At 34.9% G+C, this 27,781-nt stretch overlaps 3 protein-coding genes across 5 annotated transcripts in view; 1 reads left to right on the forward strand and 2 right to left on the reverse strand.

Annotated features, from left to right (window-relative positions):
- LOC109059130 (mitogen-activated protein kinase kinase kinase kinase 5-like) overlaps window positions 1–7,435 on the reverse strand; it is a 29,817-nt gene extending 22,382 nt beyond the window's left edge. For both annotated transcript variants that reach the window (XM_042737356.1, XM_042737355.1), the window contains exons 1-3: window positions 7,269–7,435; window positions 6,400–6,581; window positions 3,321–3,378 (exon numbers count right to left, since the gene is read on the reverse strand). In XM_042737356.1, coding sequence (XP_042593290.1) covers window positions 3,321–3,378; window positions 6,400–6,507 — 166 coding nt within the window. In that variant the 5' untranslated portion in view covers window positions 6,508–6,581; window positions 7,269–7,435. The remainder of the gene's footprint in view (window positions 1–3,320; window positions 3,379–6,399; window positions 6,582–7,268) is intronic.
- A 1,075-nt stretch (window positions 7,436–8,510) lies between these two features.
- Window positions 8,511–16,343, forward strand: LOC109059151 (atlastin-1-like). The gene is made up of 14 exons (XM_042737357.1): window positions 8,511–8,716; window positions 10,740–10,990; window positions 11,106–11,240; window positions 11,841–11,945; window positions 12,054–12,104; window positions 12,500–12,556; window positions 12,713–12,805; window positions 12,891–13,029; window positions 13,149–13,276; window positions 14,073–14,129; window positions 14,244–14,315; window positions 14,394–14,825; window positions 15,699–15,713; window positions 15,840–16,343. The coding sequence occupies exons 1-14, from the start codon at window positions 8,683–8,685 to the stop codon at window positions 15,948–15,950; spliced, it is 1,680 nt and encodes a 559-aa protein (XP_042593291.1). The 5' UTR covers window positions 8,511–8,682; the 3' UTR covers window positions 15,951–16,343.
- A 981-nt stretch (window positions 16,344–17,324) lies between these two features.
- On the reverse strand, window positions 17,325–27,593 carry LOC122139460 (protein salvador homolog 1-like). 2 transcript variants are annotated; one of them, XM_042737359.1, is made up of 6 exons: window positions 27,474–27,579; window positions 27,157–27,391; window positions 25,456–25,914; window positions 20,125–20,395; window positions 19,891–20,040; window positions 17,325–18,380 (listed from the first exon to the last, which is right to left on the reverse strand). In XM_042737359.1, the coding sequence occupies exons 2-6, from the start codon at window positions 27,248–27,250 to the stop codon at window positions 18,167–18,169; spliced, it is 1,188 nt and encodes a 395-aa protein (XP_042593293.1). In that variant the 5' UTR covers window positions 27,251–27,391; window positions 27,474–27,579; the 3' UTR covers window positions 17,325–18,166. The 2 variants fall into 2 exon arrangements, with proteins under 2 accessions (XP_042593293.1, XP_042593292.1); XM_042737358.1 differs by having other exon boundaries at window positions 27,157–27,593.
- Between the last annotated feature and the right edge of the window lie 188 nt (window positions 27,594–27,781).

Below are 27,781 nucleotides of genomic sequence, written 5' to 3' on the forward strand. Positions count from 1 at the left end.
TCCACCACAGGGGAAAACATTATTTAATCTTATTTACAATTAATGACTTCATTATAATTAGTCATGCTTGGCATATTTTATAACTGGGATTCATATATAACATTTCCACAAACCGAACTATGACAAAAACCACCCATCCTCTCTCAACAGTGGAACGAGAGCCCAGAATTCCACAGTAAAAAAATGCCCTCGACAGACGTCCCACTGGTTAGAAACAGTTGCTACGCTCCGATTGGATCGTTTCTAAGGGGTGGGGTTTTAAAAAGCCAATGAACAAAGAAAGAAATCTGTTCTCTACGTCAACAAGTGTGTCTCGGCTCAGTCGAAGTTGTTTTTTGTCAAAGTTTCTTTCCTGCAGCAGGGTAAGGCTGTGGCTAGTGCAACAAAAGTTGTGAATACAGTCAGCTTTTCAGTTCTCCATGAGATACCATTGGTGGTCAAGCACAACTCTGCACAAACACACACAGATACACACTAAAACTGCAGCTGATGGGCTGCTTTTAAAGATGACTGCTAAACATACGAGAATGAGTCAGCTTTCTAAAAAAGGCAAACACACAAGAGCTCACACCTGCGTTCAGGTGGATATCAGATTATGCCTGTTTTTCAAGCACACTTGGTCCCAGATGTTCCTCTGGTGCCTCCCTTCTCAATAACTTCAGATGACTGATTTCACAAGACACTGAATTACTAACAGAAAAAGCAAATGACACAACCAACTGAAGGAATCTGATCAACAGCATCATGTGATCTGACAAAAAAAAATGCACACACGTCATTGAGTTCACTATAAAAGGTCAATCAGCCTCTATTGGGACAGACGTGTTGGGAGCAAGCAATCAGAAAGTATCAGAAAGGAAACTTGTGTAACTTCATTTTCTACATTCTCTACAAAGTCTTCTCATTACAAACCAGTCACTCTGTGGAAAAAATTATGAACTGATTGTTAAGTTTCATGGTAAGGAATGCTAAAGATTTAACATTTCTTCAGCAACCGCCCAAGAAAAATGTCAGGGGGTTGAGGCAAATTTGTAGGTGAATTCTATATGACTGTGCCTTCATATCCTGTTTTGTGGTTTTAGACAAGATGCGAAACACTTCAAAAGTCTCAAACAGGGGTGTTCAAACCTGTTCCTGGAGGGCCACTGCCCTGTAGTGTTTAGCTCTAATCCTAATTAAACACACCTGAACCAGCTAATCAAGGTCTTCAGACGGTTGTGGCTAGAAGGGATACAGCTATGGCCAGAAACAAAAAATAAATTAAATTTTTTATCTATTAGATAGTGTTTTATTAACATTTACACCTACCCCAACCCTAAACCTACCCCTTACAATAATGCACATACAGTAATTATTGTTGTTCAGCGTGACACTGTATTACTGTGTGCTTGCCCAGTATAGCTGCAGCTGTATTTCTTGATTCCCTTCTAGCCTTAACCTCTTCAGACAGACTAGAAACTGCCAGGCAAGTGTGTTAGAGCTGGTTGAAGCTAAACTCTGTAGAACGTTGGCCCTCCAGGAGCAGGATTGGACACCTCTGATCTCAAAAATGTGATCCAACTGACTCGTGCAGTATGGAGAAAACATATTTGTGAATTATTTGACAGTACAGTGCTCTCAACTAAACAGCAATTCAAGGCACATCTTTGAAGCTCTATGGGAAGTGAAACTTTTTATTTCTTACCTAGTACAAGAATACTAAAGATGTTCAAATTTACATTTTCTTTATCAACTAGTCAGTATGTTATTTTAAAATCAAGTGGGTCCTTGATAAAAAAAATCTGTCATGTCCACCAGACCCTTCAATAAAGTGACAAGCAGACATTAAACTATATGGCTGTAAACTTTCGTTGCACAAAACTATCAAGTGTGGCACAAAACACTCTTCAGAGAAGTTGCAACTTTCAATTTTGAGAATCTCTTTTCCTTTGTAAAGCACTACAACATTTTTAGGGGAAAAAGCTTGTGGCTTTGCTAGTGACTTTAAATGATTTTAAAATAAATAATAACATAAAATAAAATAAATGAACAATCAAATAGGGTGGCACAATTTGAATAAAATAATAATAAATTATGATTATTATAAGCAAATATTAAAATATTAATATTAGCAAATATTAAAATATTAAACTAAAGCAATATTACTATCGTAAAACTTCACTATGGAATAAAAATAGAATATTCAAGAAAAACAGTACAACAATAATAATATTATTTGTTCTATCATATATATTATATTATAATATATATGTTCCTGTGGCTCAGTGGTAGAGCATTACGTTAGCAGCGCAAAAGGTTGTGGGAACACATGTTAGGTAAAAAAAGAAAAAAAAAAAAAGTTAGCCTGAATGCACTGTATGTCGCTTTGCTTTGGATATAAGAGTGTGTTATATGTGTATAAAATGTAATGTGTAATGTTATATTGTATTTTGTATTTTTAAAATTTTTAATTTTTTTTTTTTTTAGTCAAGATTTTGTTTGGTAAGTGAAATACTTGATGAATGTAATTTCCAAATGCATGTTGTAAGCACCCCAAACATGAAGCACATGCAGAGATGAATTTGTGTGGACCAGCAATTACCACGAATCCAACCGCTCCGAGACACTGAAAACACCAGATTATGAGCTGCTCACGTGAAAATGTGCTGCACTTCACTCTGAAGCATGCAGCGCATATATTTACAAATAACCTTTGTAAACTGATAATCACACAAAGCCATATCATTATTTCAGTTTTATTTCAATTACTTGTGCAGCTTTATAGCTGATCATCTATATTAATGAATACATAACATAAGCACCCAATATATATGACTAAATTGAAATACCTTACAGAAAGGTTAGACCACTTAACTAAGTGCTTCCAAAGACAATGTTTGTTTCTTTTCATCTGGCTCTTAATGATTTAAGTCATCTCTTGGGATACTTGAAGTCAAACAAAGCCATGAGAGCATGAGAACGGAACAGCTTTTACACAAGGGGGAAAAATGACAGGTTTGTCCATAATTCAAGGAGCTCCAACTTTAAACGCTATAATTTGCAAAAACATTATGTTAATTATGAACTAACTGCAACTGGACATGTGTGTGAGCTACAACCAAAGACCATTTCCAAGCGAGGAAAAACCCTGCATAACGCTTCACACTCACTTAAAACTTTGGGAAAAGGAGGTGCTAGCATTCATGTACATCAACCTAAACAACCATCAATTTCTCCTCTCATTCTCCACTGGTGAAAACAAAACAGGATGTGTCAAATGAGCTACACCACAGACTTTACACCACACCTCCTCAAGCTTAACAGAATGGCTTCATACTCACCGGGCTCAAGTTTGATGATCTTCACTGCTGCAAGCTCTCCAGTAGAGATGTTACGAGCCTGCAGAATACAAACACAAGGAGGGAAGAGTGATTTAAAAAGGAGAGAGTGAGAATAGTTTCCGATCAAAACACTGGAATGTGAGCATGTAAGTGAGAGCCGTGTCTCTGATGGAAACAGTCTCATCATTTCCAAATGGAAGTAGGACGACAGCCATCAAAACACAGAAGCACACACAGAAAAGAGTTGTGAGCTGTCCTGGATGAAATGTCTATTTAATACCTCTAGGTTTGCACACTTATTTGCTAGTGAATTTTCTTGCCAATTCCATGAATGTTTTATGATTAATGGTTATGGATTTTTAAATTAACCTAAGACCCATAAAATGAAATTTCAAATTCATCATACAAACATCTATGACATTATAAGATTTTATGCATTTTCGAGACATTCTCAGGATTCCTGTGACTGTGTGAATTCTGCAGATTGCCTTATAACCTGCAGGTGTGATTTAGCAGTTCATAAAAAGTGTTTATATTAAGACCGAGCCTGATAAACTGGCCAGTATGATTGGGTGTGAATGTGTGAAACAACATGAGTAGCAAGACGCATCCACATCTGAGTTAGAAAAACAAGTGTTTGGAAGGAAGTTACATGTGACCTTAGTGAGCAAACCACATGTACCACCAATTCAGTCAATGCTGTCCATCGATAACACACAACAAAGTAAATCGGTATGACTGCTTTGTACTATCTTTACCGTACAGTAAAACTCACAGTAGCACTATGAAAGCTATCAGTTATCTGAAGCAGATAACTACATTTTATTGCCAAGCAGGCAAGATTATGCTAACCATAGCCCTAAATCATTATGAATACAGTTAACTAATCTTGCACGGATAATTACATTTATTTGCCATGCGTGTATGATCAGTAAAGCCGGTTCCGTGATTAGCGGTAAATGTCTGTCACCTGTTTTCAAACTGGAGCGGCAGTTAATACACAGAGCCATAGTTCACTGACAAGCTAAGCAATATCGTGTTCATAATCGAATGCGATTAATCTCAATTATGTACAGAATATTGCGTAGCTTGTCAGTGAACTACGGCTCTGTGTATTAACTGCCGCTCCCGTTTGAAAACAGGTGACAGACATTTACCGCTAATCACGGAACCGGCTTTACTGATGAGACACGCATGGCAAATGCATGCGATTAATCGTGCAGCCCTGAAGTTAACTAATCTTAATACAATTTTTAACTTTATTCTGTAACCCATTATGCTTTAGAATACAATTCTTAAACTAGTTTGTGACCAGTAAACCAGCCCAATTTGATCTGTGCACTAGGGCTGAGCAATATATTGAATATTCACAATATATCTGCAAAGGTTTTGCTGTATTAAACTTTCTTTTTCGATAAATAAATTCAAAGATACAATTTTTCATCATTAAAAATAAAATAAAAATCTTGCTGCTGTAAAAATCAGTTTATTGTTCTATTTAGGGCTCTTTGAAATGTTATATTTTTCTCTAAATTCTGTTTTGTTCTTCTCCAAATTCTTTGTTTCCTGAAATCCTGAATATAGTAAAAACGGTTATAATTGAGATATAATGGTTTTAGGTTTTAGGCCATCCAGCCTTACAGTAAACAATAACCTTAGAACTGTAATGTAATCAGACGGATCAATGCTGAACCCTCAGATCATCCACATAACCAGCAGCCACACACCCAGCCAGGAAATGTGTCCAGTGAACAATAACAGAAGCAGTGAATGTAATACGCAGACCTACACACACACACACACACACACACACACACACACACACACACACACACACTCCTGCACTCTGCTGAATGAATGGAAACTACAACATTCACCAGATTTCCAAGCACTTCCAGACCGCCGGCTACATCCAAATTCCTGGGGGACAATGTGTGTGTGTTTAGTCTCCAAATAAACAAATTAAACACTCATGCTGCACTCAGACTCAGCCAAATGCAAGTTAATAAATCTCTGATCAAAGTTTCCATGAGATCAAGTATGATTTTTTTTTAATTGAATCTCTTGAGCATAATTCAGAATGAGAACTCACAGATCCCACATGCCCTTTGCAGTTTCAAATATTTATTTCTACTGCATTTCTCAGCAAAAACCTATGAGCAAAACTCCCGAAGATTAATTCAGTTTTTAGCCAGAATAAACCACAAAATAGATTTTGACATTTTCTGAAGAGTTGTGTGTGCACGTGTAAAAAACACGCCACTAAAATGTGAGTAGTGAGTGGTTGCTAGGGTATTTCTATACATCTATATAAAACTTTGCAGGAGTGTTCGCTAGGTCCATTTACATAATTAAGTTCAAACCAAACGATTCTTTTCACGGAAACAACCAACCACATGTCATTAATACACTGAAAACTTACTCTTCTCAGGAGCTGCTACTGAGAGATTTTCTGACCTTATATGGCCTTTTTCTCTTGAGGGATTTGGAAAGGCAGTAAATGAACACATGCCGGGGTAACACACGGTAAGGAATGAGTCTCTTCAGATTTAGTGCTTTAATTTCTGCAGGAAATATTCCACGTGTGGTATGACAGTGCAAAAGCCAAACATTTCCTGAATATGAGTTTGCCACAATTTTAAAAGCCTTTGGCTTCCTAAACAGCTAAAAAAATAACAACATTAATAACTAAATAAACACATTATTAATTTTTCTTGCTACTGCTCATATCAGTAGCCCTTCGCATCAAATGGCAACCGAAGTGCCTAAGACTGATGACTCCAGGTGAATATTCTGACCTAACACGGAAACATTACAACCACATAACCATATTAACAAACTGTTACTGGTTAAAACTGAAGCCAAATATCAACTACACACATATATGTACGAATATACATACATACATACATATATACATACATATATATATAATATATATATATATATATATATATATATATATATATATATATATATATATATATATATATATACATATATACATATACATACATATATTACTGTTTGCTATATAATAGAGTTGTCTCATGAGTCCCAGGTATAATGGGTCCAGTACCTTATACACATCTCCATAGGTCCCGCTGCCAACTCTCTGGATAAGCTCAAAGTCGTGCTGCGGGTTTCTGCGCTGAATCTCCCCTCCGGACCGGCCCAGCAGATCCATGCTGTCGGACTGGAGGATTTACTACTTTAATGACCCAGATTCAGTTCTACAACAGACCTGCGGTCCACATCCCCCTGAAAAAATAACAGAAACCAGAACAACATGATATTAACATCAGCACACCTAAGCTTAGACAGACAGAAAGAAACAGATAAATTATTATTTTTTTAAATTTTTTTATAGAGAAAAAAAAAATATGTTTTAGAAATATACATGTTTTTTTAAGAGTGTATGTGGTTTAGATGTTTATACATTTTAAAAGCATTTAATTTTAAATACAATATAGAAGATTTTAAGTTGTAACGTTACATTCAGTTATTTGGACACATGTCAAAATTATTGACGGGTGTCAGGAAGTGTTAACTGTCCAAAACAGGTGGTTTGTTTTAAAAGTATCCCCCTCATAGTGAGAAAGACAGTTTTTTTTTCTTTTGAATGTTTCTGCAATTAAAGTTTTTTTTTTTGTCTGAATCTCCGCTTATGAAGCTAACGTTAACTCAGCTAACTAATCTCACATAATCACTTCAGCTTGAAACTTCATTTTTAAAGACCAAATATAAACATACAAATATGTCCATAAAGCATAATCCAGATTTTACAGATAAATAGTTGCATTTAAGGTTAGCTGGTGAGTGTTTTAAGAGCCTTTCGCTCTAAGTGACAGTAAAGTTCAACCGAAGCTAAAGCTAATGCTATAAACAGCGTCAAACTACAACGCTAAATAAATAACTTAAATTCAGAAAATTTGATTTACACTTCACCATTTGTGCGATTAATCGTTGTCCTCGGAAGTCATGGAGATGTAAAGTTTTCCTAAACGTTCATCCGAAGTTCATTTTGCGTCGAAATAACCATCCAACAGGAACAGAGGAAAGCGCAAACTAACTTCAACTGAAGCCAGATCACCAGACCTCACACACACACACACACACACACACACACACACACACACACAGAGAGAAAATCACACACACACACACACACACACACACACACACACACACACACACAGACAGAGAGAGAGAGACACACACTCAAAACCGCACACAGACACACAAAAGCAAACATACTATATAAAAGCAAACAAAATGTTAAAGCGTTATACAATATCTCTTCCACTTTAATTCACTCACTGTGCATTATTTGAGCAATAATGGTACCATTGTAGGGACAACGTAGTATCTGGATAGACAATGGTTACATTCAATAGTTATGGTGAAAAATAAATAATTAAAACAATATATAAAATAATTAACTGGTGTTATTTATATCTGGTGTCTTGAATTAGTGTAGATTATTTTTCTTGTTTTAAATGATAAGTCATAACTAGGCTATCTATTGCTTATGATTTACAGTGCATGCAATCTAAACAAACTAGATAAAACTTGTCTTTCAGTAAAAGACGGGTTATTATGACCTTTCATTCTTTAACACCTCTTTATTTCTTTTTTTTCTTTTTCTTTGTTTTCTTTTTAGTGTACGCGTAGCGCCATCTGACGGATATTCTCAGATCCACATAAGCGAAGCTTATGAATATTAGCCTACCATTTCTAATAATTATTAAATGGACGTCATGTTTTACAGTTATTTGCAAATTCACCGTCAGAGTGAGGACAGAGAGAGATACAATAAAGAGAAGAGACTGTTTAACAAACTAATGATATTATTATTATTATTATTATTATTATTATTATTATTATTATTATTATTATATATTAATATAAATTAATAATAGTGTTATGAATTAATATGTATTTTCTATGCGTAAACGGTAATTATTGTTAAATCTATTATTCTAAGGGATTCAGTGCTGACAGGTCTAGATAATATTTTAATCCTTAATGATGACACTGATATGAAAAAAAAAAAAAAAACTAAATTGAAATAATACAGTTAAAATATGAGAGCTATAATTTAGAGCAACCGTTCCAGACCAATTAGAGACAGCGTCAGTGTCTCTAAGCCCCGCCCATTACAGTTAAATTATATCAGTATAGCTGTTTACCAGCCGAGCGTCCCACAGCGCCACTAGGCGATGCAACGGTGCGCTGCACATTTGTTTCAGATGAGAATGAGCCTCCATCTCTGGCAGCTGATTTCCAGCATCGCATTCGTCTCATGATCGCTGTTTAGAACCGAACCGACCCGAATACTAAACAAAACACCCAGTGAGACATGGCACGAGACAAAAAGGACAGAGACAGCTGGGGTAAGTCCATTTTTAATTCAACAAACCATCCAGACGTGAGACGGCATATGAGACGGGTTATTGTGCGATTCTGTAAATTATGAGGATGCTGCTACATAGACACTCTGTCTGTATGTTCAGGAACACACACAAATAAACACAAACAAAAACAATGCTCTTCCCCTGTCCAAATCAGCTGATTTGGTCCGGACCACAGCCCTGTTCCGCCCTGTATCTGTGCGTGTTCGTGATGACGCCTATTTATTTATTTTTTTACTGCTGGAACATCTATATTGAAAAGCAATGTGATATTTGCAGTATTGTGATGTCTGTGGGAGCACAAATTAGTGCTCGTTTGTATAATGCACACACCCATTTCTTACAAATCCCAGTCAATAATATGCTTTATTTTTAATACTACTTTCTTGTGTTATTGATACTGATGTTTCAGGCAAATGTATTAGATCACACGTCACTGTTTCTCTACATTGCAGTGGTTAAAATCAGAAGTGATTTGACTGTGTGTGAAGTGATTGATGCTAGTGACCCATATAAGCAGAGCCTCTGTACATCTGCTACAGGCCTGTATGGAGATGCTGAATTATATAATATACACGGCAGCCTTATGGAATGCTTGCTGCTCTAACCAGGCCTGTCCAGGTGCATATGACATGACAGAGAGCAAGAGAGAGAGCTCTACAAGCTAATTTGAATGTGAATAATTTACAGTGTTGGGACAATATTGGTGTCACTTTGGTGCTAAACAATGGCAGAAGTGTAAATGCAATGCTGTGAACAGATACATGACATCCTTATAATTTGAATTGGGCTTACTAAGGTCCTTTTATCCCTATGTACATTATGAATATCCTTTAGAGGGCAGGTCCTCCAGAGCAACCTGGTGTTTTACATAGTTCACATACAAACACATTAACCATTAGGGTAGCATCTGGTATAATGCTTGAAAACCAGTTTTGTTGTTACATTAGGTCTGAAATGTACTTTGGGACCTCTTAACCAATAAAACATCTCTATGAGCCCCATCACACTAGCCTTGATGACAAAGGTCAAGATCATCACTAAAGCTCCATTAGGACTGTCTGCTGCATTAAGCGTTACTAAACCATGACTCCACATTTTGTCCCTGGAGAATGTTAGATTGAGAAAAGAAAGTGTTTTTATGTTGAGTCATTGCAACTGAAATGCTCTTCCATAACATTTGTCTTATGATCAATCATCTCTGATTTGGATTTAGGCCTAATTTAATTATCAAACAGATTATTATCTAAAGCATAATGTGGAATAATGCTCCATTAATTCACACACACCCTACCAGAGTTATTACTGTTAACTAAACCTAACCATTAAAAACATGTTTATTTAATCTGTTAATTTAAAAAATCTTAAATTATATTATATATATATATATATATATATATATATATATATATATATATATATATATATATATATATATATATATATATATATATATATATATATATATATATATATATCTATCATGTAAGTTAGGTCAAACATATATAAATTGAAGCACTAAAATTACTAATTGTATATTAAAAAAAATAAAATAAATTGGAAGTAAAAACTAAACCTAAAATAAACATGAAGTAAACCTAAACAGTAATATGTGATGATAATAATAAAATGACAAAGGCACATATTAATATGACCAAAATTAAATGAATATTAAAATGAAAATATTTTTATGAAGAAAATATAAAAAGAAAAGCAAATTTAAAATAATAATATAAAATATTATATAAAAACTAATACTAAAATAACACTGCACCACACAGTGTACTAACAAACAGACTTTCACTTTCAGTATCAGTACAACCCATAAATTATGATCCATATAGAGCATTGCATTTAGAAGCAGCAGCTTTAAGAGCATTAACAGTGCATGGCGCCTCTGTCGGTTGCGGTTTGCTTACATTGCCTGATGTCTGTGGTTATCAGTTACCATTTTGACAGTCGCTGCAATAGCAGGACTAACATATTTAAATGTGGTTGTGCTCAGGATCTTTCGTGGATAAGAACGTGTATGACTGGAGCTCAGAGGAGGAGGAGACAGACGGACGGGCGCGTCCCGTGCAGGTGCTGGTGGTGAAAGATGACCACACATTTGAGCTGGATGAGGCTGCCCTCAGTAAGATCCTGCTGGCTGAAGAGGTCAGAGACAGAGAGGTGGTGGCCATCTCTGTGGCAGGAGCCTTCCGCAAGGGCAAATCCTTCCTCATGGACTTCATGCTGCGTTACATGTACAGCCAGGTGTGATTGGCTTTAATTCATAGTCTAAAGTATTATAGCTCTCAGACTACTTCCAAATCACAATCAGCTTCTTTTTGAAGTTTGTTTAATCTGTAATATGTGTGTTTGCGTTCAGGCCAGTGATAAGTGGCTGGGGGACCCAGATGAGCCGCTGACGGGATTCTCATGGAGAGGAGGCTCAGAGCGGGAGACCACTGGCATTCAGATCTGGAGTGAAGTCTTCCTGGTGGACAAACCAGATGGTAGCAAGGTGAGAACCAAACCTGCCTAATTTGCTGCATTTATTAAGTCAAAATATGAAAAATAATCACAAGTAATAAAAATAAGTAATAAAATGACATACAATGAAAAATAACTGTTTTCTATTTTAATATATATTATATATATTATATATAATATATTATATATATATTATATATTTTTAAATGTAATATTTTAAAATATGTGATGGCAAAACGTATTTTTCAGCAGCCATTACTTCAGTCATTTACTAAATTACTTACAATACTAAAAACATTAAATATTTTTTTCAGGATTCTGTGATGAATAGAAAGTTCAAAAGAACAGCAATTATTTGAATTATAAATATTTTATTACATTATAAATGATTTTACTGTCACTTTAAATAAAATAAATGGATCCTTGTTGAATAAAAGTAGTAAACATAGTGACTCATACTGACTGAACAAAAGTTTATACTCATTCTCATGACTTGAGTGAAACTATATTCTAATATATTTGTGCAAGCAGAGCCTGTAACTCAGCCCTGTATGTGAAAATGAAACTAAACACTAATCACCACAGGAAATTTCATAATGTGTAGATATGCATTATGCTGTTTTTCCTGTAGGTGGCAGTGCTGCTAATGGACACACAGGGGACTTTTGACAGCCAGTCCACTCTCCGTGACTCAGCTACTGTATTTGCCCTCAGTACCATGATCAGCTCTATGCAGGTAGTCCACAACCCGTACAAAAAAAACTCCTGTGACCTTAAACATGTCTGTCCATCATATTTTCAATGAAATTCAATGGAACCTTGATGTCATCTTTTCTTTTTCAAGGTGTATAACATATCTCAGAATGTTCAGGAAGATGATCTTCAGCATCTGCAGGTATAGAGACCACTCGCAATGCTGTTGAATCGTGGTTGTTATCAGAGTTTAATTAGATTCAAATTAATGAAATATTTATTTATAAAGCACTATAAAAACACAGAGTATACCACAACATGCTGTGTAATTACAAGAAGATAATAAAAACAAATAAAACAATAAAAAATACATAAATACAATATGGCAATTCCAATTTATGCTTTAAATTAGATAAACCTGACAAGCTTATAAGCCATGTTTTTTAATGTTAATAAGAAAAACCACTGGTATGAAATAAATATTTTGAAAGGAAATTTATTTAGATCGCAGTTTTTTGTTTTTGTGCAGTGAAACAGTAAAAATTAATAACTTAAAAAAATTATTATAATTTTTTTTTTTGTTGTTGACATTTATAGCTTTTCACTGAATACGGCAGACTGGCCATGGAAGAAACATTCCTTAAACCGTTTCAGGTATTTGCTGTATTTTAATATTTCTGCTGACAGCCTTTTTGTAGTTTCATTCTGAAACAGACTGTTCTTCATGCAACTGTCATTATGAAATGCTTTTATATGCATTATACTACTTTAAATGAACATCAGTACTCATCTGGTATGTGTTTTTACACATCAATGATCTTTCTGGTGCGGGACTGGAGCTTTCCATATGAGTTTCCCTATGGACAGGAAGGAGGAATTAAATTTCTGGAGAAAAGATTAAAGGTCAGGAGGTTAATATATGAAAGTATGAAAGGGCTAACATAGTAAAAAACTGAAATCATAACCACCACAACGTGTTCATATGTAGATCTCAGAGAATCAACATGAGGAGCTGCAGAACGTGAGGAAACACATCCATTCCTGCTTCACCAACATCTCCTGTTTCCTCATGCCACACCCGGGACTCAAGGTGGCCACAAACCCACACTTTGACGGCAGATTGAGGGGTATGTCTACAGATGCACGCTTATCAGTAGACTGTAGCTGAGCTCAAATATGTGGAAGCTATGTTGGCGTCCTTATACCGTGAAGTTCAAAAACACCTGTTTCCAATCATGTGTTTCAGAGATCGATCAAGATTTTATCAATAATCTGCAAGTGCTTGTTCCATGGTTACTACTCCCCAAAAACCTGGACGTGAAAGAGATAAATGGAAGCAAAATCACCTGCCGTGGACTTCTGGAGTACTTCAAGGTAATAGTATTGTTAGAGGTGCATTAGCTACTACTAGGAATGAAATGGGAAGACATTTTTATTAAGATATAAAAAAATCCATCTGCTGACATTATTTTCATAAATAGCGAGCCAGTATAAGAATTTTATATGTAAAAGTATAAAGTAGGTTTTTACATTTTATTTATATATACTACTTATTTATATATTTATTTATACTTTGATTCAGCAAGAATGCATTAGACACTTAAATTGTAACAAAAAACATTCTATAAAATAAATGCTGTTCTTTTTAACTTTCTATTAATCAAATAATCCTGAAAAGGATCATGTGACACTGAAGACTGGAGTAATGGCTGCTTAAAATTCAGCTTTGCAATCACAGGAATAAATGCCATTTTAAAATATAATCAAATAGAAACAGTTATTTTAAATTGTAATAATATTTCACAGTTTTACTGGTTTTATTTTTGATCAAATAAATGCAGCCTTGGTGAGCAGAAGAGATTTCTTTCAAAAATATTTATAAAATCTTAGACTGCAAATTATTTATATATAATATACCATAATAATTACTGTTTTTGTAAATTAGCATTTTAAATTTGAAGTAAATGAATTTACTAAAGATTACATTTAACATTGTTAGAGGAAATTATAATGCAGAATTATAAATCCAATATTATCCTGATATTACAAAATCTACTGCCAGCAACCAATATGGTACCAATCATGCATCCCTAATTTTTATGAAGTTTACAATTGTTCATTTGATATGTGGAATTCCTTGAGTGAACGGAACAGCTGTTTATGATTTTAGGCATATATCAAGATTTACCAGGGAGAGGAGCTGCCACATCCAAAATCCATGTTACAGGTATGACCTCTTAACACACACACTCCACATCCACAGCCTGACATACAGTAAATACACCTAAGAGCTATTAGCATCATACAGTATGACAGTGTGAGGGTGTGATTGTGTCCACAGGCCACAGCAGAAGCAAATAATCTGGCTGCAGTGGCTGCAGCTAAAGATCTATACAACAAGAAGATGGAGGAGGTGAGTGTGATACTAACAGCTACTTTCTCGTCGTATTAGTGTGAATCCTCTTCATCAGATGTGTCATATACACCTTAGGTGAGTGGAGGAGATCGGCCTTTCCTCGCACCGAGCGAGCTGCAGACGCGTCACTTGGCCATCCGCGAGGAGGCGTTGACGTTGTTTCGCAGCGTGAAGAAAATGGGTGGAGAGGAGTTCAGCCGGCGTTACCTGCTGCAGCTGGAGGCGGAGATCGATGAGCTGTTTGTGCAGTACATCAAACACAACGACTCCAAAAACATCTTCCACGCGGCACGAACACCTGCAACGCTGTTCGTGGTGATCTTTGTGATGTATGTGGCCGCAGGGATCACGGGGTTCGTGGGTGTTGACATCATCGCAAGCATCTGCAACATGGTGCTGGGCTTCGCGCTCATCACTCTGTGCACCTGGGCGTACATCCGCTACTCAGGAGAATACAGAGAACTGGGCGCCGTCATTGACCAGGTGGCCGGAGCGCTGTGGGATCAGGTAAAACACAACATTTAAGAGGAAATAAATACTTACTGTACTTTAAAGTACGCATAGATATAGCTTAGTTATATAAATGTTTTGCTTTTTCAGCAGCCATTACTTCTGTCTTCAGTGTTACATGATCCTTCAGTTATCATTTGGGGCTTAAGAAAAGTTTTATATTATTATAAATATTGAAATCAGTTGTGCTGCTTAATATTTTTATGTAAACCGTAATAAATTTTTACAGGATTCTTTAATGAATGGAACATAAAAAATTTAAAACAACAACAACAACAACTGCATTTATTATATATATTTATTTTTTTATATTTTTATGTATTTAATTATGTTTTTTGTTATTTTTAATGTTAATTTTTTAATTTATTGATTAATTTTTTAATTTAATTTTTAACTTAATGACTAAAAATTTTTGAATGGTAGTGCATATACACAATAATAATAATAATTCATATAATAAAAAATATTAAAACAAACTAGTTTTTTTCAGTGAAGTAAATTAATGTACAAATGCTAAAAAAAATTATGTAAATTAAAGAGTTAAATGTTTCATATATATCTTTTGATCACCATTTTTTGTGGATTAAAATGTTAAACAAAAACAGGTAGATAAAATAGAAAAAGACAGAGAAATAGAGAAAGCTAGTGTTAGAGGCCTTTTTTAAGAAAACATGCAGTTAGAAAATGAATAGAGTGTTAGAGATAAGTAAATAAGATAAGTGTTAAAGATAACAATAAAACTAAAATCTGTAGATGGATAGATAGATAGATAGATAGATAGATAGATAGATAGATAGATAGATAGATAGAAAATCAGGTAACATTTTTATTACAGATTGGTTAACTGTATTCCTCATTTCTTTGTTTTAGGGAAGCACAAATGAGGTAAGGGGTGTTTACCCACACACACACCTGAACACACTTACCTATTTAGACATTTTCACAACATCTTACAAATATGAAGAGACATTTCACATTAACACGTCGTATATTCCTGTCCATCTCCCTCAGGCTCTGTATAAGCTGTACAGTGTAGCAGCAAACCACAGGCAGTTGTATAATCACGCCTTCCCTGGACACCAGACTGGCCAACAGCCCGAGCAGGACAAGAAACAAAACTGACCCCACACAGTACACGCAGACGCACTGTGGACAGTAACAGTGGAGCGTACAGTCAGAGAGAGAAAGAGACGCGGGACTGTTCAACGCTACAATAGGAACATATCGCCACAATCACCCACCACAGCTACATCTTGCACCTACAGCTCAGGCCCATGGTCAGACGGTGTGGAGAATCAGACTGAAAAGATACGGTCTGACTGTGTTGCTTGTGCCTGTGTTAGAAAATCACAGTATTAGTTCTGACAGTTCACCATTTTGCCATCTTCTCACTGTAAATACGGTTTCTCTCTCTGACACTCACATGAAAGCAGCCTGTGTTTATTTTGTAATGGATGTCGTATGTTGAGTTCAGTGCTATTTATAAGACAATAAAATACTACATGTTTAAAAACACAAGTTGTAATCATTATCATGGGCCAAACGACGTTTTACAGAGATTTTATCTTTTATCTCATCATGTTTGGGGCAACAAACATGAAAATAATGCACATTTGCTCCACTCAGTGGTCATCATGGTAGAGCTCCTGGGCCGCTATTTGCAGCCAAGTGAGTACAGTTCCTGTCTACCTGAGTGGGAAAAGACCATTTGTCAAGAATGTGTCAATGACAAAAAAAATCTACAAGAATATCTGATATTCATAGCATCATAAATTTAGTTTCATTAGCTCTTATCAGGCTAACATGCATTCAGCTAATGCTCTTGAATGACTAAGGGCTGCCAGAAAGACCAGGGGCCTCATTAATAAAGACTTCTTTTGAACCATAAAGTGATATTTGTGGGCATTCTGTTGATGGAGTTGATTCAATCGAACTTGAGATGAAACAATTTTTGTGCATATAGAAAATGTATAATCAGGAACTTTCTGGAAACTGTTGTACATTCATATTAAGGATCATTCTACATGTTTATTAATGGGGCCCCTGGTCACACATAATTGATAACAAGCATAAATGAACACATTTTAACCTTATATGAGCACAAAAAGTTAGAATGCAAAATATATTTGTCACATCTTTTTTTTTTTACCTTTATGAACCCTGATTTTATTCCACACACATAATGTAGAATGACATCCATGGAATTCAGGATTTGAGGCTCCAGATGATACCTTTGCGATGCTACTGAGGACTGGCTTTTTGAACGGTAGCAATTTATTTCCAAATTGTTGAATTGAAGAGCAACTTTTAATGAATTCTTACATGAAAGCTGCAAAAAATATTTTTGATTGGCAAGAAAAATAAATATTCAAGGATTAAAATAAACACACTTGTATAGTATTCTGTTCTACTTGCATATAATATAAAGAACAAACAAAGTTTAATATGGATAATGGTAAAAAAATAACTGTTAAGTAGATGAACATCTCACACACACACAATACAAGGTCCTGGTTTATTTAGTGTTGATGCTCAAAATAGATTTTACAAACAGACATAATAACTGAAAAATACAGGCAATAACCTCTTGAAAAAAATTAATACCACAGGCTCAATCACTTCATACAAAGTGACGACTCTGAAAGCTTCATCTTTAAATATAAGAAGCAAATTCCTTAAAAAAGGAATCCACCTAAACCTTAAAGGATGAACCTCATTGTCCAAGTCATATTTCACCCTCCCAAAAAAACAGCAATATACATTTTACTTGAAGAAAATGAAGCACCATGAAGATTATTGCATAATTTTCAATATTAAAAACTCATTACTGTAATGCAAAAACTAGCAATTTTTATAATTTATTTAATCATATTTGATGCAAAACCGTTCATTCATGCTGCTTTCAATAACCCTAAATTCAGCTTCATTTTCTTTTTTTGAGGTGAAATGTGACCTGGATGATTTTTTTTTAATGAGATTTACCCTAAAAGCAAAACTATAATTGAAAATAAAAGTCTGGTTAAACAATAAAACATTGATAACTGATAGTTGATTGTCCAAAAAGATAATGCAGAAGGAGTGAGTCCTCACAGTCCAGACATGCACAAAGAAACACATTCACAACACAGTCAAAACCAAGCATAGACTCAGAACACACACAGCCGTATAATGGCTGATAAGGATATATAGGAGTAATGTCAGTAATAGTGTAAAGTTCCCAACAGGCTTTGTGTGGTGTCTCTCTTTGGGCTTATATTTGGAGCTGTTTGAGGGAATAAATGTCTGCATCAGCAGCTAAGGCACTGATAAGGCTGGAGTTTGGGTGTGTTTTATACAAGTCACATGTTAGGAGGGAAGTTTTTGGCTGGTTGTTGGGCATACCACTGCTGCCGCTGTTTGCGAGTGTCGAGTTCGGTGAGCAGCGCTTGTCGATATGCCTCATAGGATTTAACACTGCACTCCAGTTCCTTCATGAAGAGCAGCTTCAGCATCCCCTGATACGTGTCCAGATCCATCAACTGGAAGAGTTCCCACTTCAGGATGTGATCATACCTGAGACAATGCACAAACACACACTAATATGACTGAAGGTTAATGGCATCGGCCCTTACTGGACTCCATCATTAAAACCAGTTAACAGCCTCTAATGGTTTCCAGGAACCAGCCAACAGTGGAAAAAACTTAAGTGAGAAATCTTCTTCCCGATGCCCCTGCTGAAGATGAAAACATCTTAATCTAGCCTAAACTAGGTTGCTGAGTTCCCATCACTGGTCTCTTCGATTTTAGAAGGGTTTTGGGTACATGTCATACGGTCATGAAGTTTTTTTGTTCTAGTCTAAACTAGGTTGCTGAGTTCCCATCACTGGTCTATATATATATATATATATATATATATATATATAACACACACACACAACACACACACACACACACACATATATATAATATATATATATATATATATATATATATATATATATATATATATATATATATATATATATATATATATATATATATATATATATATATATACACACACACATATATATATACACACATACATATATATACACACACATATATATATATATATACACACACACACACATATATATATATACACACACATATATATATATATATGCATACAGTATATATTTTGAAAATATTGACATGTATTTATTTATGTAATTTTATTTTTTTAGTGATATAATATTTTAAGTTAAAACGTAAACACACACACACATATATATATATACACACACACACACACATATATATATATACACACACACACACACACACCACACACACACACACACATATCTACATATATATATACACACACATATATATACACATATATATATATATATATATATATATATACACACACACACACACACACACACAGACATATACATATATATTAGTGTATTGGTTTGGTATATATTAGTATACTGAATCTGAGACTACTTGACAACTGAAATAAGCTGAATTGGAAGTACTGAAATTACTAAAAATACAACTGAAATTAATTAATAATATAGAAATATGTATATTAAATAAAACAAATTAAAACTAAATAGAAATATTGAAAAATACTAAAAATGACAAAAGCACAAAAAATTACTAAAACTAAAAATATAAAAGGCTATTCAAAATATGAATAAATACTATAATATTTTATAATAGTATAGTATAGAAATAATACTGAAATAACACTACATGTTATGTAACATTTAGTTAAATATGAAACTCAAAAGACTAAGACGTTGTCTTTTCACATGTCAAGAAGAGTCAGTTTTACGTCGCCCCCCAAAAAATGTAAAAAACCTGATATACATAGTTGCACACCTGTGACTGCACATCAGCTGAATTCTATATTAATGCGACAACGTTGCAACCCTAAACAATCTAGTCACATCATGCCAATGTGGCATGATGCAATCAAAATTAAAGCACTCCCATTACAACCAATGAAGCTGCCTACAACCTCAGCGCCTATCTGTGATGCCACCCTATGATTTCTGCCACAATAAGTGCATGTGAAACTTACTTCAGCGGGGCTCTGGCATACACCTGCAGCCAGTCTGGGATCTCGGCTGTGTGGTACGGGTTTGCTGGTACCAGTACGGGCTGGTTGCGTTCTGGTGGGCGGGGCTGGTAGGTGACTGGTGGGGGAGGGGGCTGGTCGTAACGTGGAACACTGAGCAAAAGCAGAGATGGTGTATTTTAGATACAAAATGGCACCAAACAGTCTCAGAATGTACTGAAACGTCTCGACACTCACCTGGGTGCGCAGGGGTGTCTGTACTGGGCACGTTTGTTGATGTGGTCAACATAATACACTCCAAACTCAGCTGACTCCACCCTCTCCCAGCCCGGCGGAAGCCCCTCCCTCTCCAGCGGATGGCTCCAATGAGTGGTGTTTGTGTTGTGATCGATGTAATACTTCCTGCCTCGAATCGTCCAATCAACAGTCCAGCCAGGAGGAAGAGCTGCCTCCTCCCCGCTCACGGTCGTCAGATTACCCACTGACTTTGCTGGCACACGGCCGATTGCTAGAAAACAACAAACACATTGGAGTATTTCAGATCTGTATGCAGGAAATGATTTAGTGTGCGTGTTAGAATGGGATTTTGTTTTTATTTTTAATTTGAACACAAAGGAGGTGAAGTGATATGAAAGAGAGATGAGGAGAAAACAGCCAGCCACAGCTGCACGGTCAAATATAAAGCAAAAAAACCCAGAAGACCATGAAAAGTTCAGCACAAGGAAAAACACATCAGTGTAGGGTGAAGAAAAGTGCAACCCAGAAAATTGCACATTTCTGTCATTCTCACACACAATGAGAAATACTACAGGAGAGTGACAGCCCAGAAAGTTTGTGTATATCGAGAAAAGGTGAGTACAGGAGAAAATCATGGACTGAGCAGGGCTGGCAAAATAAAACTGAGTAACACTGTAAATATATTATCTCTTGTTTATACTTTAGTAGCAAAATACTGTTAGAGAGTTGGTCATTTTGATTAATTTTTATGAATCTGTTCTAATGACTTGTTTGCATTACTCAAAAACTTTCACTGTTTTAAACTTTATATTCTTCAAAGAAACATTTCCTGAACATCAAATCAGCAATTAGAATGATTTCTGAGAATAAAGACTGGAAAATCAGCTTTGCCATCACAGGAATAAATAACATTGAAAAAAAATTATTTAAATAGTAAACAGTAGAGTAAAAATTTAAACAATATTTTACAATACTACTGGTTTTACTGTATTTTTGATAAAATGAATGCAGTCTTGGTTGTCATAACAGAGTTCTGTCAAAAACATTAAAAAATCTTGCTCGCCCCAAATTTATGAACAGTAGTGTATCAAGACACAAGATTTATATTTTATTTCATAAAAATGAATGATAATTAATAGAAATAAATTTTGCATTTTGAATTATCTTTATTAGTTTTAATATTTTTATTATGTTTCTGTGTGTTTGTGTGTGTGTGAGTCGGAGCTGGAATGTGTGATGACGTCAGTGTAGTTTCACATCTCTTCTCCTGCTCAACAGCTAGAAGTTCATCTCACTCATACACCCATAAATACAAACTTGTCCCAAACGTATTTGAACACTTATGTATGAATTTTGTACATTCAAATATGGCTTAGGTGTGCAAATACTTTTGAGGCCACTGTTTTAAAAAGATTAATCTGAAAACAAGTTCATTCTGGTGAAGAAACCAAGAATCCATCTGCATATTATAGGAGACAAAATATTAATATACAATTCTGTCACTAATCTGACCCAACCACATTACTGCAAAGCTGTCCATCATAGAAACTGATGAATCTTCATTTAATGCAATCAGCAAGACAGAAACACTACAGGAAGAGATAAATGCATTAAACCAGACATTCTTAGCAGATATCAAGCTACAGTTTCAACATTATGTGACTTGTTGGTCCACAACACAAGCAATCAGCCACACTGAGAGAGACAATCTGAACATATCTGATGTTTAGTATACAATTATTAATTATGCAACAAGATATAGGATCAATGAAATTTCAGGTTGGGCATGCCACTACAAAAAACAGAAACCAGCAAAACGTCATGTCACTCATCATGGCTGGTTAAGCTGTTTTCAAGACAAACGATTCTATCATCCATAAAGTGTAGATTTATATTTGCCTTTAATACAGTTTCCAACCTTCTTAGAATAGATTCATTTAATTTTTGAATAGTCTCCAGTATTTGTGTTTGATTTTTTTTCGTTTTCGAATATTCTTGGTAAAAATTCTCCCCACGATAAAAATTAGTCTTCCCACGATAATAACGATAAAGTCTAGTTGATGACACATTTCTGTGTGTGACTGTGTGGAGTGATGTGAAGGAATGCGGACGTGAAATTGAGCAGCTCCTCCTACAATCTGGAACAGGTTTGGATAACACTGTACAGTGCGACAAAAATCGGTCTGAGCCTTGAGTAAATGTACTACAGTAGCACGTGTGCAATACAGTTTTACATGTGTATGAGTCGTTTACAAACCTGTTGTCCAACAAAGATATTATTTATTGACGTGCTTTTTCTCCATATTAACTTCATAACAGGTTTCAAATAACTTATTTTTGAGATCAGATGTGGTTTCGTATCACAGAATAAGGCAGAAATCATACTATTTTATAGCATTATATACAGTGATAAAGGCTATGTCGATTACCATTGCATTATAAATATACTTTATTCTTACGAAAATACCCAAGATTGCTTGAAGAACACAGACCATGTATTTTGTGCAATCGCGTGTTTTATTGTCTTCAGGTTTCCTCAGTCAATATTTCTCTATCTGTGTTTTATTCAGCTACAGCGATCGCTGGATACCTCTGCCATATCAGTGATTTCCTGGAGCATTACTTCTACTGTGCATATGTGGAGTTTCTGCGCAAGGGCGCCCTCCGGCTTCCAGTATGGAAATAAATAGTCGTGTGTACTGCTCACAACACCCTATTTTGGGTTATAATACTTTTTGTCTCTAAAAAAAACAGGATTCCCTAAATTATCGTCATTGATATCGTTATCGCAGTAAATATCAGAAATTATCGTGATACATTTTTAAGCCCATATCGCCCATCCCTAGTCTCCAGTGGAATGTCATCCCTCAGAACATCTGCTAATTACTTCAGAAAAGTCAGAGGATGGAATCGGCTTCTAACATTTCTCTCCAGAACTGCCAACAATAGGCTAATTTGATAATATTCAAGTCAGGTATTGAGAGGGCCTGGGTAGATGTTGATTCAAGTTCAGCTCGGTGCTCTAACTGCACAAATTTTATGATCATGCCGCTTTCATTAAATCAGCCTTGCCATCACAGGAATACATCACATTTAAAAATATATTTAAATAGTAAACAGTTGATTTAAATCGGAACACTATTTTAAAACACTACTGGTTTTACTGTATTTTTGATCAAATAAATGCAGCCTTGTTGATCATAAGCGAGTTCTTTCAAATGACATTCACTCCAGTTCTTTCATGGATATTGTTTTTTTAAAGTTCTCTATGGTCAGTTTTTGTGGAAAAGGGTCTTCAAAGTGAATATTTTGGTGTGCTATCACTTTGCTGCAGTAGTTCTGTGTTGTTTGGACACAGTCCTTCTTAATGTTGGACAGTCCCAATCATTCACTTTTGGTTTTTGGCCCATTATTCTCCTTAACTCATGAAGTCTTGCCATGCTTTGTGTATGCAGTCATAATCATAAAGACTGTTGTTCTTAAAACAACAAACAACTATTAAGGTTACAGATGCTCTTGTTAAACTGGCTTCCAGGATTTGCTCTTTTTGGGAGTCTAACAAATCAACACAGCTGAACACAACTTATGTAACATTGATATAAAACCTACTGTATATATATTTTTGATATATTAGAGCTGTCAGTTTAATATGTTAATTAATTAGTTATGAAAAAATAACGTGATTAAAATATTTTAATGCAGTTAACGCACTGGCCTCACCCCCCAGAACTGTGCGTCATCTTACATTTCATACAGTTGAATGTTGACAAAAATATGAATGCTTAAATGCAGTTATGCCCTAAAATTCAAGATACTGTTGCCCCTGTATGAGTTTTGTCTCATAATTTATATCATAAGATAAGCGTTATCATGCGAGCAGGGAGAGCAGCATTACACAAGTGGTGATTTTATCCCAAATATTATGAGTTTAAATGTGATTCATATAACAGTTCAGTAAATAAGAAGTTAATATTGTGTTATATTTTAAACACAGTATTATGTGTTTTTGCTCAATTTTGCAGAGAACATATAACCTTTAAAGCCATAGCAGAATTATTGTGTATCTCCGAGCAACACAGTGGTGTTTAGTTTCTGAATGAATCCGCGTTTTGAAAGAATCGTGTGATCAAGGCCCATTCATAAACAGCCATTTACTTCATTCCTGAATGAATCGAATGAATGAATGACTCATAAAGACATTTACTACCACCTGCTGGCAGATTTAGTTTCTTATTTAGAGTATCATTTAATTAAAAAATAAATTAATAAATAATAAAAACATTAAAGGGATAGTTCATCCAAAAAAATTTAAATTCTCTCATCATTTACTCATCCTTGTGTCATTTCAAACTTTCTTTTGTGGAACATAAAAGAAGGTATTTTGAAGACTGTTGGTAACAGTTGTGGTTGACTTTCATTCTATGAACAAAAAATACTGAGATGTTTCTCAAATGATCTTATGTTATGTTCCATAGTTTATGTTAGGCCATTGTAGCCTAAATGTTTAAATATAATAAATTTTATGTTAAATCAAATAAAATATTTCTTTCTAAAGCTACAATGCGTAATGCCTGCTTGATACTTTCTCATTTAACACAAAAATAGCTTTAAATAATATTTTGTGGGTATTTTCACAGTAAAATTTATTTTGCGATTAATTAGACAAAAAATTGTAATCGACTGACAGCCCAAATATGTATCTAATTACATATATACATATACACACACTAGTGCTGTCAAACGATTAATCGCATCCAAAATAAAAGTTTTTGTTTACATTATATATGCATGTGTGTTGTTTATTTTATATATTTATATATATATATATATATATATATATATAAACAAACACACACACAAACAGTATATATTTTGAAAATATTTACACATTTATATATTTATATGATTACATTTCATATTATATATAAATATATTTCATATATTAACATAAAATTATTTTCTTAAAAATATACATGCATGTGTTTGTATTTATATATACATAATAAATATACAGAGTACACACTCATATATTATATAAACAAAAACTTTTATTTTGGATGCGATTAATCACGATTAATCATTTGAAAGCACTAATACATACACACACATGTATGGTTTGGCTGACCAAAAAGTGTGAATACTTGATTTAGACAGAGGAGACTAAACAGTCTCATCCAGTCAACAGCATATGGTGTCATAAATAGAGACAGATTATGGCAGTGTATATTTATAAAAGTGACAGTCATGTTTGTTATTTCATGAGGAGTCTTTTATAATGCATGCGAGTCTGTGCATGTACTGTTATTGCATGCCAGATGATGTGTTACTCACCTGGGGGTGGGCGACTGTGAGGCTGGGGCGTCTGAGACTGTCCTGGGTTTCGTGGGTAGCTGAGTTCATTGTGCTCATAGTACCTGTAGTTCTCATTAAAGTGGTCTGGTCTGCGTGCTCGCCTGGGTTGGTTATTGTAGTACGGCTCTGGAGGGTAGTAAAACGGGCCGCCGTCTCCATTCTCTGTTACCGAACCAGCATCGCTCATGTAAGATGGCGAGGAAGGGGAGTAATCACGATGAAGGTGTGGTGGAGCAGACAGCCGATGACTCTCCCTCCGTGACACCTCGAGGGGGGTCCGTGGAGGGGCGTTGCGCAGGAAACTCTTGGGGACGCTAACATCCCCAACAGATCCAGAGGAATATGGACCTGCACCAGACACCCCGGCCGGAACTGGCTCCGCTAACGGGGGCTCACGGCGAAGAAACGTTGGATGCCGGATAAACGAGGGCATCAAATCTGGAACAAACCACGAGGGAGGCAGAAGAGGGGTAAGTGGATTAAAACATAGTCTGCAATATTTATTTTGTAAAGAATGCCCAAGATTAAGTCTACCATAAAAATATTCAATTATCCAGAAAAGAGTGACAGTCGTGCAAAACAAAGTTGCTTAAAATGTGCAAAACTGATCATTACTACAATTCTTTGCTTTTTGAGAATGGTCTTTAAGAATTAATGTTTCTAAAATAAAAAGAATGTTACATATTTAAATCATTTTGATTTACTGGACTACAATTTTTTCCTGATGTCTCGAGTCATGGTTTAAATGTGTAAAAGTTTTTCTTACAAAAAGAAGAGAAGATTTTTTTTTTTCCAATACAAGTAGAAGTCTATGAATATATTACACAAAATTTATACTATGTTTTTTATGTTATATTTGTTTGTGGTTTGATTTTCATTTTTTTTTTTTTTGTTTTTTTTTTTGTTTTTGTGTGTTTTTTGTTTTTATATACCCAATTATGCCCTGTTACTTTAACTTACCATTAAAGAACTATGCAACATTAAATGACAAAAGTGTTAATATGAGGTTATCCAAAATTAGGTGAAAATACAAACAGATGTTATTCACATAACTAAAAAATACCATTTTAAATTGTACTCTATTGTAGCTGTGCCAATCCTGTTATGGAGAAAGTTTCAATCATAATTTTGAAATAATACGAAAAAAAAAAAAAAAAAAAAAATCTGAAAATGAGAAATCAATTTCTGAAATGGGGTAAAGTGTGTGTCAAAATATTATTTGTTTTAAAAATAAACTCAGTATGATATTTTAAGTGGACAAAATTTTATATGAAATGACCCTTAAATTACAGTTTTAAATATGAACATATGACACATTATCTTTGTAAAAATGCTAAAGGTATTCACAGGTTTACAACAGACATCTATTAGGCTGACAGAATATATAACAGTGTGTACATATTGTTTCTGTCAGTTGTTTGACGAAGCTCGACTTGTATTGACATTTAACTAATTAAACATACAGACACTTAAATTAGGTTTCATTTTCAAAATGTTATACTCCAAAATACGCCGAAAGACGACGTTATATATATATATATATATATATATATATATATATATATATATATATATATATATATATATATATATATATATATATACAAAAAAAGCAGATTATTTAATGGCTTATTTTCTATTTTATGGGTTCTGTTAGGCAGATTGACTGAAGTTACTCACTTCTCAGCAACGGGGAGGTTTCTTTCTTCACATATTTTCCCTGAACTTCTGCTGGCTTGGACGCTTCGTTTTTACTCTTCTTTCTAGAGAGCATCGTTAATCCGAATCGATTCTGGACCGATTAGACTTCGGTTTCATCCTGAAATCCGGATCTAGATTCGCACTGACACTCAAAACCGAGTCCATTTCGGAGCGTTTAGCCAGATAGCTAGTTTGGAGACATCATGGCTACAGACTGAAAACATAAACACACTGGCGATTAGTTTGCATTTAGCGAACGTGTCCTTGTTCTTAGTGTTTAGTCGAACATTACGAACGCTTTTCGATGATTAATTAGCCCACCCCGTGCGCGCTGTCCAAATTACGCCCAGAGAAAAGCGCACGAAAACTTTTACCAGCTGAATATGTCCAACCCAGCCCAGCCCAGCCCTCAATCTCCTTCTGATCCCAGATCAGCTCTCACTGGATCCCTCCTCGATGACTGATCTCAGATCAGCTGTTTGGATCCATAACCTCCAACTGCCTGACTGCAGACCAGCTTACTTTATTTTCAGATTAAAAAAGGTGTACTAGGATCGCAAAAACTTACAAAAGCATGAGATTTTTTTTTAATTTATTTAACCTC

This window comes from Cyprinus carpio, chromosome B13, assembly GCF_018340385.1.
Source record: "Cyprinus carpio isolate SPL01 chromosome B13, ASM1834038v1, whole genome shotgun sequence".
NCBI classification, from domain to species: Eukaryota; Metazoa; Chordata; class Actinopteri; order Cypriniformes; family Cyprinidae; genus Cyprinus; species Cyprinus carpio.